The sequence below is a fragment of the Anas acuta genome, chromosome Z (assembly GCF_963932015.1).
Source record: "Anas acuta chromosome Z, bAnaAcu1.1, whole genome shotgun sequence".
Classification (NCBI taxonomy): Eukaryota; Metazoa; Chordata; class Aves; order Anseriformes; family Anatidae; genus Anas; species Anas acuta.
Window position 1 is genome coordinate 26,806,520 of NC_089017.1, and position 13,682 is coordinate 26,820,201.

General features: G+C 40.3%; 2 protein-coding genes across 15 annotated transcripts in view; one reads left to right on the top strand and one right to left on the bottom strand.

The window, feature by feature from the left end:
* Window positions 1-10,549, bottom strand: part of PTPRD (protein tyrosine phosphatase receptor type D) — a 398,659-nt gene extending 388,110 nt beyond the window's left edge. For all 14 annotated transcript variants that reach the window (XM_068665911.1, XM_068665908.1, XM_068665910.1 and 11 more), the window contains exon 1: window positions 10,412-10,549. The gene's annotated coding sequence lies outside the window, so the exon portion shown is untranslated. The remainder of the gene's footprint in view (window positions 1-10,411) is intronic.
* Window positions 10,330-12,675, top strand: LOC137847641 (uncharacterized). Its single transcript, XM_068665912.1, has 2 exons — window positions 10,330-11,248; window positions 11,641-12,675. Exon 1 carries the CDS (start codon window positions 10,330-10,332, stop codon window positions 11,233-11,235), a length of 906 nt encoding a protein of 301 aa, XP_068522013.1. The 3' UTR covers window positions 11,236-11,248; window positions 11,641-12,675.
* The last annotated feature ends 1,007 nt before the right edge of the window (window positions 12,676-13,682 follow it).

Sequence of the window (13,682 nt, forward strand, 5' to 3'; positions counted from 1 at the left end):
TATTTATTTGTTGTCACACTGGAGTCTTCCAGACATAGGAAGCCAAGAGAAACCGTTACATCAAGCAGGTTTATTTCTCCTGTTGTGTTCCCTCTTTTACTGCAGAGAGCCTTCTCATGTGAAAAATAGGAAGTGGTTGAGAAAGCACAGATTTGACAGAGAACCGAAGGGCGATACCGTATCTTATCTCAGACATAAAAGAATACACATAAAAGAAAACTTTTAAAAATATTAGAGACACCAGAGTTTTCAAATACCTCAATGAAGGAGGTGTACAAGTATATATATGGTGTCTGATGCATGTTAATAGCTACAAAAGTCTACGTTGAGAGATTAATTTATAATTATCTGTACTTTGTTAAACAAGATGGAAGTCAATGCAAAAAGGACAAGCATAGAAGATACAAAAAGAACGTAAGTGAAACCTCTGAGATCCTAAGGAAGATAGCTTCCTTAGCTAGGAAGAGGGGGATGTCTAGAACGTATAGAGCTCTAATATTGCTAATTTAAGTGAAATTCTAAAATAAGGACAACCTAGTTTTTGGGAGTTCACAATGTTAGCTGTGATCTAACAATGAGAAACAAATCCGCAATAGAGTTACCTTTGAAAGATACCAAAGGACTCATTCAGAAGTAATTTACAGTATGGAAGAGTTGAAATGAAGTAGGTATCAGTATTTCTTCAGGAGCACACAAAGAGCAAGTCACCAAGTACTTCTCCTTGATTTACTAACTGTCATTTTTCACATGGAGGAAGGATCACCAGCTGAAATGCTCCCATCAGTGAAAAAGACACGATAGAGAAAAACTTGGGGAAAGAAGTGGAAGAGAAGGGCATCCCCAGTCACTGTAATCAAACGGGTTATTTTGCTCTAGTGGGAAACTTACGAGGTTGCAAAATTGCACTCTGCTTTTTCAAGTGGGTGAATTCATGTTTCCTCATACCCCAGAGCTCCTCAGCATCCTCAAGTGTTCTTTCATACTATGAAATAGGTATTAACATCATTATCTGAGCAACAGGAACCACTGATACAAGCTGCTGAAAATATCTCCACCTAATTTTCTGAATGGCACCTCTACTATGAATTTAACCCAGGAAAGCACAAATTTTACATCAAAATGACAATCTACTCACATTCTTACAAAAATAACAACAAAAGAGATAAGAAGGCAGCACACCTATCAACAACACTGTTTAAGAACTAATCTATTAAAAGAATGCAAAGTACTGGTCAATGTAAAAGCACTTCCAGCAACTCATTCAATTCACAAGGGAAAACCCCATCATACCCTCCTTTTCCATATAACTCACAATCTCTTTTAATTTCTTTATTAATCCCTCCTCCTACCCTCCTCCACCTCAGACTGCTGCGGAGATTAGCAAAGATGAAATAACACAGTTTTAAGGCCATTGCATCTTTCACAAGTAATGTAGTTCCCCCTAGAAAGGAAAAAGGCATTCTGATATTATACATTAGACTTGCTCAAAGATAGAGAAATCCTCATCTCCAAAAAGCCCAGCAGTTATTTTCATGTGTTCTAATACCTTTGGAATAAGATTACCCTTGTGCACTAGATTAATAAAGCAATCCTATGAATAAATCAAGCAGGGATACAAGTCCTAGTAAATGTCCTTTTAGGGATTACATTAATGAAGGACATGTACCTGTTCCATCAAATGCCGCCAACAAGATTGAGAATAAACATTTCTTTTTATGTATATACATTTTCTCCTTTAGATCCAAACTGTCTAGAAATCTCCAAAGTACCTAAAGTACTACTGCAAAAGTTTGAACACCCCATTTTTAAATGAGTCACTGTAAACATGCAAAATGAAATCCACAGAATGTTAGGATTCTTACACAGGTAGGAATCCTGCAGGCACTCACTATCACCTGTTAGCATTACAAGGTACAATGTACTCTTCATTACCTGCTGTCTGTAATGTATTTAAATTAACATTTTTATTTAGTCGATATGCTGTGACCACTTAAGGCAGCTTTTGAAAATGTTAAATGGGAAACAGGTGTAAATTCTGCAGATTTGACTCAGCAACAACTAAAATAGGCAGTTCTCTTTAACAAAAAATTGCATTAGAGTATCACAAATGCCAGCTAAAACAAATGTTTATTTAGCTTAATGCTTTTTTATTTTCATTCACATGCCAGTTGTAAAAGAAAAACTCAACACTCCTCACATTAAACAAAAACAACATCCAAAAATACCCAAATCTCCAAAAGTAAGGTGAGCAAAACAATTTTGCTATTTGGAAACTTATGTTAATCAAGAATAGATAATTGATGCACGTAATGTTAATTTGAGAAACTCTCATTCTTTGCAAAATTGGCTAAAAATGAAAGAAAAAAATATATATCAAAGAGCCCATCTGTTATTTATAGTAAAATAAATTGGTAAATAGTGAATATTTATTATTTAAGCAGTGACAGTTTTCCAAATAAAGTTGATGGCATGCTGCCCGTAAGTAGAAAGCATTGGCATTTGGCAAAATTCCATTTCCTCAATGCATAACTGTTCAAAAGTGATTCTTGCTGGATATATATTCCTCCTCATCAAAATTCTTCTTTTTCCTAATTTATGAGATGGTATAAACCAATACAACAGATGTTTTATTAAGCTTTCTTCTCTATATTTGAATTTACCACTGCCAAGATTACCTGAATTAAAGCTGCTGTCATTTAAACACAGGCACAATGGGTTTGATGCACACAATGCAACCGTCAAAGAAAATCTTTCTCAACAGCCACTGATGGCTTTGAGCCTATTAGGACAGCTGTTCTAAAGCCTTGCAGAAAAATCCACCTATATCATTAAGACAGAAATTAATACAAACAATTCAAAAAAGGCTTGCAAGCATAACAATAAAACAGCATGTATTGTTGTACACCTTTCTTTACCAACATTAATTTTGTAAAAGTTAATTGTAACACCATAACTCACGTACAAACTCCAGCAGTAGTTTGGAGAAAGATAGGCAATACATAAAGTCTTAACAAACATTTCTAAAAGCCTAGGTCAGAGCTATCCAAACTATCCTCCTTATCAGCAATATACATGTATATTGTGATATCCAAGCTAAACAAAATAACACTACATACCATGCCTGTGCTTTCATCACCGATGAATATCAGTTCTGCCTTGGTTACATTTGCTGGAAACAACTAGTATTTTGTTCCACAAAAACACACACCCTATTTTTAGATGAAAAAGGAGGATGCATGCGTGCTGGGTAAGCTGTTAAAAACTCTAAGCATATCTGAAACAATAGAAGTAATAAATCAACTGTGTAAATTCCAAATTTCTTAATAAAGATTAAAACAGAATGCATGAAGTTCTAAATAGAGTCACATTGTGTTTACTTTTTATTGCTATTTGTGTGTTTTTGTCAAACAAGAAAGCATTCTCAAGACTAAAACTATCCTTATTGTTCAAAAATACACTGATTCTTTCTTACTAATGCAAATCACTTTCTGAACTATACTGCAATATTAGCGCAGCAGCGAATATGCCTGGTTTTTTTTTGTTTGTTTTGTTTTTTGTTTTTTTCTTGAGAAATGCTACTGGTTATGTTGGTGTAGAGATATAAGACAGTAAATTCCTATCCTCCATCAGTACCACTGACCTCAGAGCAAACCCCACAACTGGCTACAGGCATTCAACATCCATCATTGCTCCTGAAACCTAATCTTTCAGGGAAGGACAGCTGCACTGGGCAGCAGTTAAGCAGCTTTCTAAGACACACTGTCATCCCAAACAAAAATAAATAAATAAATAAATGTAACTTCCTGTCCTACTTTCAGAATAGCGTTTTAGAAACCTCTCACTGCATGTACTTCACACTAAACTAATGATTTTTATCTACACATAAGCAGACAAAATAAGCAGTGACGAGAGACACTTTTAAAATTTAATTCTTGCACACAAAATATATGTTTGCTTATTAATAAAAAACAGCCGAATTCATACACACTACACATGTTAAAAATAAATAAATAAAAAATAGTATGGTATAGGAACTAAAGAAATGATGCAGATATATTTACAACATAGAAAACCTAGAAAGGAAATTTCTGCTTCTACATTTACAAACTGCCTTTTTTTTTAAAAAAAAAAAAAAAAAAAAAAACACGCACCCACCCCTGTTTACAGTAAATTCCAGATAGGAAGAAAATGTCTTTCTTTATGAACAGTGATATATATATATATATTACTGTTGAATACTATATGAATAATATATATTCATATATATATATGAAAATTATGTGTGTTTCACAGAAGTTAAATTACGCACATGAACACAGATAAAATAATCATATCTCTGTACCTATGCTAGAAATCACGATAAACATTAACCCTGTCTCATTAACCCATTCTTCTTGTTGAATAAGGGAGAAAAAGGGAAGGTAGAGAGTATAGAAGTATCTATGTATAGTACCCACATACTTTTGTGAATGTTAGTAAGATCAAATTTATATTTTGTTTTGTTTTGTTTTGTTTTGTTTTGTTAGAGGAGAGGAGAGGAGAGGAGAGGAGAGGAGAGGAGAGGAGAGGAGAGGAGAGGAGAGGAGAGGAGAGGAGAGGAGAGGAGAGGAGAGGAGAGGAGAGGAGAGGAGAGGAGAGGAGAGGAGAGGAGAGGAGAGGAGAGGAGAGGAGAGGAGAGGAGAGGAGAGGAGAGGAGAGGAGAGGAGAGGAGAGGAGAGGAGAGGAGAGGAGAGGAGAGAAAAAGTCACATAAATGGCAGTTTCTTTATTCCGCATACATGAATTTCAGCTTTTTGGGGGGGAAGCTTTATAAAAGAACACAGCCTTCAGATAGTTCAGGAACGCAGATAGTTCAAGAACGCAGTTTAGAATTTCTTAATTCAGTCAGCATTGTAAAGCAAGTGTAATTACTAAATTCAAACTGAGAAAATTATTTTTCTAAAGATCAGAAAGCCTATGATATTGTTGGTAGAATGTCTCTGCACTTCCTCTCAGTGTGCTAAGACAGGTAACAAAAACCCACGCTTCTGGGTAAAAACAGTGCATGAGCCAATGTGAGACAATTAAATTGAAGTGAGATTGAGTACATTTACAAGAGACGTATATATACCTTTTCACCAGTTTAGGACCTGACCTACGTTTGTTTCAGTTAGAATGGCACTGACAATATTCATCAGCCAATTCTGCCATCTAAAAAGTCAGATTTTACACATTGCTTACTTACAGATATGAAATTTCCAGAACACTAGAACTGTAAAAGAGCAACACACTTGCATTACCACATCTAACACACCACTTGGAGAAAAAGTACATATTATCTGACTGCAACAATATGTGAGCAGTTCGGCGGGCTCTAACCAGGACATCCATTTTGATTGTGTACAAGCAACAAATTAATTTATATACCGATGCAGTGATTCTTCTAATTAGAAGATTATTGGAAAACTCAAATAACATCATTGTGTTTAACTGTAAAGAAGTACAGCGCAAGGCACAATACTATGTTATGGCATGTCCTGTGGTATAATATATCAAAGTGCCTAAAATTCCATTACTTTCATTTGGCTGACAAGAAGGAATTTTTCAGGAAGGAAGATATCACATACACAGGTATAAACATAGGAGCTGATTTTTGCAAAACGCTGTTTTTTTACATTTTGGAACTCTACTGCAAAATCAATCCCTATCACCACTTTTTTTTTTGTTTTTTTGTTTGGTTGTTTTTTTTTGGGGGGGTATTGGGGGACTACTGTGCAACTAAGCTTATGGAGAAGGACTTCACGGCATGTAAGCACAAGACATTTGAAGCTGTAAATCTTCTCTTAGGAAAGTACAGACTATGTATAGCTACCGATATATTTAAAAATAAGCTGATAAACAGTGTGAATAGTCACTTCTATGAATAAATTTAGAGAACCTAGATAAATAATAATCACCTTTTAAGTAGCAATGCTTTCAGAATTTACATAGTAATTTATTAAATTTAACCAAATTATTTGCAAACGAACTAAGTTTAGTATTTTGTATCTACATTCTCTGCATTTCAGGTATCCATTTCCTAAAGGAAGATACAAACATGTAATGTTTTAACACATATTATCAATCACCAACCAAAAGCCATCTGAGCTTATGGAATGTAAGCTGAAATTGTGCAATAGCAGACATATGGTTCTATCAATGCACTGCGGCTTAAACAAGTGAAGTGAAGCTCGTTGGAATGGAATTTACAGGCAAAGCACTCTCGTACAATCCTTTTCTATATCATCAGATTTCTTCACTTGTACTGGAGCTCTCGGTGTAGTTGATCACCAAGAGAAATAGCTCTTCTTCTTTGCTCCTATTTGTTAAATCACTGATAATATAGGAATATTTTTGAATATGGATTTTTGCTTTAGGCTGCCAAATTGCCAGCATATATTCATTAATTAGCTTCATTTAAGGCCTTTTGCAAAGAAAACAAGGATTAAACAAATAAAGTAAACAACTCACAGAGTACGTAAAATTTAGATTTTTCATAAAAGTATTGTACGTTGACCATTCCATGCCAACTCTTATTACACAGAATTACAAACTAAGCAAGCTCCTATGAAGATACTGATGGCATTATGTATCTGACTTGAACAGCTGGTATCTATATATTTTTCCCAATTTATTAAAAAATAAAAGGTTAAAAAATTATTATGATCTTACGATGAAGTAAAACATCATGACTCGTGGATCTATACCGTATTAGTTCCCTTGATATCCAAAATGCAAATGAAATGAAAATCCTCTGCATTTCGGAGACACCGCCTTGGTTTACTGACACTTGGTAAAACTTACAGTCTTGACCAGATGTTTATCAGTTCAGAAGACCTTTGAAGTGTATTTCATTACATTTCAGCATGATTTTACATAAGTGCACACACACATTTCATAAAATTAAACTCAGTCAGTATTTGCACAACTGTTGTCAGCAGTAAGACAAAAAGCCTCTTGCTGTAACTGTCCCAACATCGCATGATACATAAAACTATGCTGCTTTAGTGATAGCTTATTAAAAAATTAACATACCATAGGGAGACTACATTTTGATTGTATGACCTTATACTGATTCAGCTAGAAAATCCTTTTAAATGATAATTTTCAAGGAGCTTAGTAACGGAAGTTCATTTTGAAGGAAATCCAATATGCAAATGTTTCAGCTGTGCTCTTTTACAAATTGTCTGCCCTGTCAGTTTGAAAAACTGAAAATCAACAATGGAACAGTGTAAGTATACTTGACCTTATTGCTTAATGTCTATCAAGAATGCTATGGTTGGTCGATTTTAAATTTCTGAGACTGACATTCAAAAATGTATAGCGCATCTCCAGCTCAGGTCCCACAAATGCTGACTACCCTCCAGCCAAAGCCTTGGAGCCTCCACACTTGCAAACTTGCATAACGCTTATAAAGCTAGTTTATATACACCATCAATCTGTGTCTACTCCTGCCTCAAAGTAATCCTGTTTGGTTTATCTTTTAACCCTACAGTTGCATTGAACACTACCATTACTAATCTAATAGAAACACAAAGGCAACAAATCTGATTTTCTCAGCTTACAGAAAATATGAAATGCAAATCTAACTTTGCCCAAATTTTGCACCTTCCGAGTTGACAGTCTTCCCCAGCTGCCATAACAGTTAGGAGGGTAAGGAGGAAGGAACTATGTTGGACACCATACAGGACTGGGGTGTGGGTGATGGAGGGCAAAAATCCCCCCAAAATACACAAATTGCATGCATCTCCTGAATAACAGCACTTGTTAGTAAGGCACAAATAACCAGCAACTTTGCTTTTGATGCTAGGTATCTGTGGAAAAAATGTCTGGTGAAAGTGTTAGCATATGCCATGTACTGGTATCTGCTATATGAGAGCAGTTTATACAGGCCCCTAGTGGCTTAGCACACACAGCAGAGGATGAAGAGGGATTCCTACTCTTTGGCTTGTGCAGTTTTATTCAAATTTTATCTGCTTTATTCAAATGTAGAAAGAAAGGGCAATCTAAAAAAAAGAAAAAAAAAAAAAAAAAGAAAGCTGAATCACTGACTAGATTTAAAACAGCAGGTATTTCATTCTTTTGTACAACCCCCAAGTCTGCTTTTTGCAAACCATCTTGAGCACTAAACACTGACTTACTACCTCCTATTTAGTTTGCTGACAATGCTGCTATTGACTTACATAACAGTCACAACAGAATGCCTAATTAATATTATTGTTTAGCACTCATTTTAAAGGTAGCATGACTGATGAATCTAAAAGCAAATTCTAGGACCTATTCCTGAAATCTAGGAATACTGAGATACTCTTTCCCCCTCCACACCATTCTTGATCGCTTGCTATAGCATACACAAACCATAATGAATTTCTTAGTGCCTTCTTCGAGTAGAAGTCTTCTACTTAGGTAAAGCTTTCAGTGCTTAAAGTGGATATAGAAAAGCTATACATCATTTCTGCATTGAGAGAAATCTAAATATACCCTGCCATATTATAAGTGACAAAACTAAAATTGGAAAGCTACTCCTGTAAAAAGTCTCTCATTAAATCCCTCTTCCTTTCGACGTAACACTCAGTTCCTTGAAAATCCCATGCCAGTACATTTAGAGTGTTCAGCAATTTTGACTGAGTAAAATTTGACCGCTAGATAAACTGACCAGTCTGCTTATTTCATACAATAAAGAAAGAGAAGAAAGAAAGAAAGAAAGAAAGAAAGAAAGAAAGAAAGAAAGAAAGAAAGAAAGAAAGAAAGAAAGAGACAGACCGCATGCAACTGAAATTAAAGTACCTATCAAAAAATGGCCATCTAAAGGAAAATGCAATGACATGTGATTGTATTCAGGAAAGAGAAGAATCTTTTTTTTCTTCAGAGTTGCTCTGTTCAGTAACAAGAAATTTAGGAGCTTTGTGTGCTTCCAACCCGGCAGCAAATGATATCACTTACTATACAATTTTATACCAAGATTAGAAAGTACGAACCATTATAGCATTAAAAAGCACTAAGAGATACCAAAGAATGTAAAAAACATCTTACACATGCATTCTGCCATCTGTATCAAAATTTACAATGAACATCCCAATTACAGAAGTTGCTTGTGCCTGATCAAAAGGTATGTTGGAAGCAATTTCTGAAAGTCTAAGATGATAATCGTAACTTCCCATGTTAATTATAAGTTTAAGAAAATTTAATCTTCACGAAAAACACCCATCCCTGCAAACAGGAAACTCCAAAGCAAAGCAGTATCTACAGACTTGTTTCAAATACAGCACGGTCTCAGGCTACGAGTGAAGGAGCATGTAAATAAAAAAACGTAACTGGTCCGTGTAAATAAACTGACCCCTTCACGTATGTCAAGACTGAGAATGCAAATATGATAAGCCCTGCAAAGAAATTGTCATCCCTCTGCCAGGCTATAACCATACAAAGGCCCGGCAAGAGGATAAAATACGCATGACAGCAGACTGAAGAAGTACCAAGGAGGAGCAGGCATTCAAAAGCCATACATGCAAGGAAAAGTGGAAACAGCTTAAAAAGGAAATAACATACTTCTGTGAGGGAGGGAGGAGGTAGAAAATACGTAAAATACGTATTTCAGTGAAAGAAAACTACTGTTTTTATTCGCCTGTCAGGGAGAGCCTGGTGAAAGGAGTGAGAAGTGCTTGCTCGCAGCAGAAGCCCTCACAGAGGGAGCTGGTAAGTTTGCTCAACAAATCCGCGAGCCCCTTCATCAAGCGCTCAGAAAACTGAGTTTCAACCCGATGTGCTCTCTTTTAACTGGTTGTGGGAGAGTAAACAAAGAAACTAAAAGCCCAACCTGTGAAAAGCTTCGCATCCCCCTGCCTCCCCGCTCCGCCGAGGCAGAGAAGGAGGATGGGGAGGAAGAGGATGGGGAGAGAGCCCTCCTCGGTCCGGTGGTCCCTAAGGGCCGCTCGCCCCACACACCCCGCTCCAGCAACAGACCCCAGCCGCGCTGCCCCCCCCGGCCACACCAACGGCCCCCTCCCCGCTGCCAACCGCCCCCCGCAAGCGGATCCCTGCAAACGTAGGCTCCGATCCATCGCTCGCCCGCACGCAGCCGGCCCCCGCCCGCTCACCGCAACTCTCCCCCCGCTGCCCGAGCAGGCCGCGCTGCCGGGCTGAGACCCGCTGGGCAGAAGAGGGGAGGAGAGGGCTGGCAACCGCCGGGTGGGAGCCCCGGGGCGGTCGGGGGGAGACTTGTGTGCGAGGCACTCCGGTACCGGGCTGCACACACGCGCGCGGTCACGCACGCGCGCTCACACGCTCACACACTCACACAGCACACACAAATTCTATGCGCGCTCACGAGCGGGCCGAAAGAGGCGGTAAAGACGGAGCGGCGGCGGGGGAAAATGGGTCGGCGGCGGGGCAGTTACCTGGTCATGCTGGCTTCCCCGGTCCCAGCAGCAGCCACTGCCGCCGCCTGCCCGCTCTCCGCCGCCGCCGCCACCTCCTCCCGCTGCTCACTCTCGGCTTCGAGGCGGCCAATTTAATCCAAGCCCCGCAGCAGCCGCAGCAGCGGCAGCAGCAGCTACGAGCGGGGCCCCCGGCCGCTGCTGGCGGGCGCGGGTGTGTGTCTCTCACACTCCGGTGCCGGGGAGCGAGAGAGAGTCAACCAGAGTCCGAAAATCCAGCATCCAGCAGAGCCGCGTCCCCGCCTGCCTCCTCCTTCCAGCGCCCCCTCTCCTCCGCTCTGCTCTTCTTTCCTTCTTCTTCTTCGTGTTCTTCTCCTTCCTGCCGCGGCAGTGGCTTCTGCTGCTGCTCCCGGGCGCGCTCTCTGTTCCCGAGCCGCTGCTCTGTTTCCCCTCCTCCTCCTTCTTCTCCTCCTCCTCCTCCCTCTCTCTTCTTCTTCCTTCCCCCTTCGCTTTTTTTTTTTTTTTTTTTTCTTCCCTTCCTTTCTTTCTTCCTTCGTCTCTCTTTCAGCAGATTTTGGCTACAAATAGCAGCGAGGTCGCCCACCAGGGCTCCCCCCACTCTGCAGCCCCCCACACCCCGGGGGGAAAAAAAAAAAAAAAAAAAGAAAAAAAAAAAAAAAAAAAGTGCGGCGCAAACAAAAGCGAGGGGAGAGGGCGCGCGGCGGGCAGAAATCCCCGGAAACCTTGCCCGAGCGGCCCGGCACCAGCACTCGCTGCCTGCTCCTCTCCCCTCCGGGGGAGCAAGGGGGCGAGCGGGGCGGCGAATACGCTGCTGGAGACGGTGACTCTCTGTGTTTTGTGCGTGTTTGGGGGGGGAATGGGGGGATTTTTGTGTTTGTTTGTTTGTTGCTGCTCGTTTTTAATCCTCTTAGCCTGTGTGGATCACAGGATCTGCACGGCCCCGAGCGCTAGAAAGGGATTGCTGCCGAGCTCCCGGGGACGGAGCGGGGATACAGGCATCGCCCACCCGTGCCCGCGGGCTGGGGGCACGCGCGCCCCCGCGCCGAACACGCACACGCGGGGGGGGGGGGGGTGACGTCACCCCGCAGCGGGTCGGGGGGCGCCTCCCTCCCAGGGGCGCCAGGGCGTAGCGGAGGGTGAGCGGGGCCGGCGCCGGGCGGAGGGGCTTGGTGGTGATACCCACCACCAAACTTGGGGTGGAGCGCTCTCGACTTCTTGTCCCGATTTAGGCCCGGCCGGGGGAAGGCTGGGGGTTGCCGGATCAAGGAGAGGCGTCGAGGGGGTTGTGGCAGTGCTGTGTTTGCTCGTGCGGCCACGGGTGCGCGCGGCGGCTCCGAGTTTTCTCTCTGAGGAGGGATCATATTTCCTGCCCGGCTTGGAGGCGCCGTGGAGCTGAAAAGAAGTCCTTGCTTCCCTTGCCCTGTCCCATCACTCCCCTGTAAAGAGCGAACAGCACACAGAACACGGGTGGAAACAACAGGATTTCGATGAGAAGTCTTTTGGGAAAAAAACTCACTGTTGACACGTGGGCATCTTGAGAAGCCCAGAGCACATACCGTCCGTGCCATGGTTCCTTCTGCGCAGAAGGGGAGTGAGGTGTCAGGATGTGCTTGGTGAAAGTGCTGGTCAGCCAGTGTGGTGGCAAGAGCCCATCAGGATGGATGCTTCACAAGTCAGCAGGCAGACGACCACCTGCATGAAATGGCAGGTGGGTGCAGTTTTTGCGAGGCTGGTGCTTCCCATCTGGAACTTCACGCGTATTTACTGCAACCAGACTTCTCAGTCCAGCTGTGGAGAAATGATGATTCCAGCCATGGTGATCCCAGCAAAGTTTGTTGCAGATCATAGCTACGTTTCTGCAGAGGAGAGGGATTTCGACACTTTATTTCATATCATGCTATTTTACATCTGCTGTAAGGTAGGGCTGCCAACATGAAGTCTGTTTCTGACAAAATTGAAGATAAACTTTGCTCTCTCCCTATTCGATAAATCACTGTCTTCTTTTGACACTGCCAGTTACACCATGAACAATGGTCACCTGAATAATCTTACACTTAAGGGAGCACTAGTCCTTTTGAAATAGTATCTTTCAAAATGCCAAATGGCTTTGTATAAAAATCACTTTGTATGAAAAAGTAAACGTGAAGCTGGATGGATGGCTTTTTATCTTGTCAGAAAGAACTGTTCAATAAAATGCTGTTTTCGACAAACAGCACCAAAACTGTAAAATAACAAAAATAAAAATGTTAGTTTATTGAAATAAATGTGGTTAAAGAAAGCAAAAATTAAATTCTCACCTTTGCTCCCTGGACTCAACTGACTGCCAGGCTGTATGTGCTTTGAAATGGCCACACTAAATAGGTATTTCAGGTTTTAATGTAATATCCCAACAGTTTTTATCAGTATACTTAGCTGTTTTAGTGCTCTTCATGCTGTGATCCTTGCGTGACATTGAAGAATGGAGCAATAAACCAATGCATTTTATATTTTTCTTGTGGTATCACAGTGTGGATGTGAGTTTGGGGACTACATTTAACTTTCTATTATCCTAGAGCCATAAGCAGGTTGTGTAGCTCTTCCTTCTGTTCAGCTAGCATCACAGTTTGGATCAGGAATGAATGGGTTTCATTTTATGTTGATGTTAAAAACAGATGCAATAAATTTGATATATAAGATGTCCAGGTTTTGTACTGATGCTAAATAATAATAAACAAAAGAAATGAAACTGAATTTGTGAAGAGAAAAACAAACAAACAAAAAAAAACCCATGGTGTATTTACTCTTGTTTAAGTGTATATCATCACTTGTTAACATCAGTATAAACTTAAGATTGTAGTGCAGTTGTACACGTACATACATATATATATGTGGTTTGGTAGCACAGCTATAATGTTCCTTATTTGTTATCAGAGGAAACAGAACATGAAGAAGCATAATTCATCCATTATAAACTACTCGATAAAGTAGATGTTTTTTTCCAAAATATTTCAAAGACAGTGTTCTACACTAGTGGTCTATTTTTGCCAAGATTGCATCTGTATATTACTCTAAGGTTAGTACAGTGCTGAACTGGAAAAACATTTACACATTTTATCAACTTCAAAGTGTTTTCCGTAAAACACTGAACAATCTGTGTTTAATTACCACAAAAGTGGTAATTAAATTAGATTTAAAAGATATGAATCATTTATTTATTTGCTTATTTAAGTTGGAAGGACAAAAGGTTTTATATGTCACTTGAAATTGAGTATCACATGCTCCATAGATTTAT

Excerpts from the sequence above, each read along its gene's own strand:
- LOC137847641 (XM_068665912.1), top strand. The coding sequence starts at position 10,330 with ATGCGCGCTCACGAGCGGGCCGAAAGAGGCGGTAAAGACGGAGCGGCG.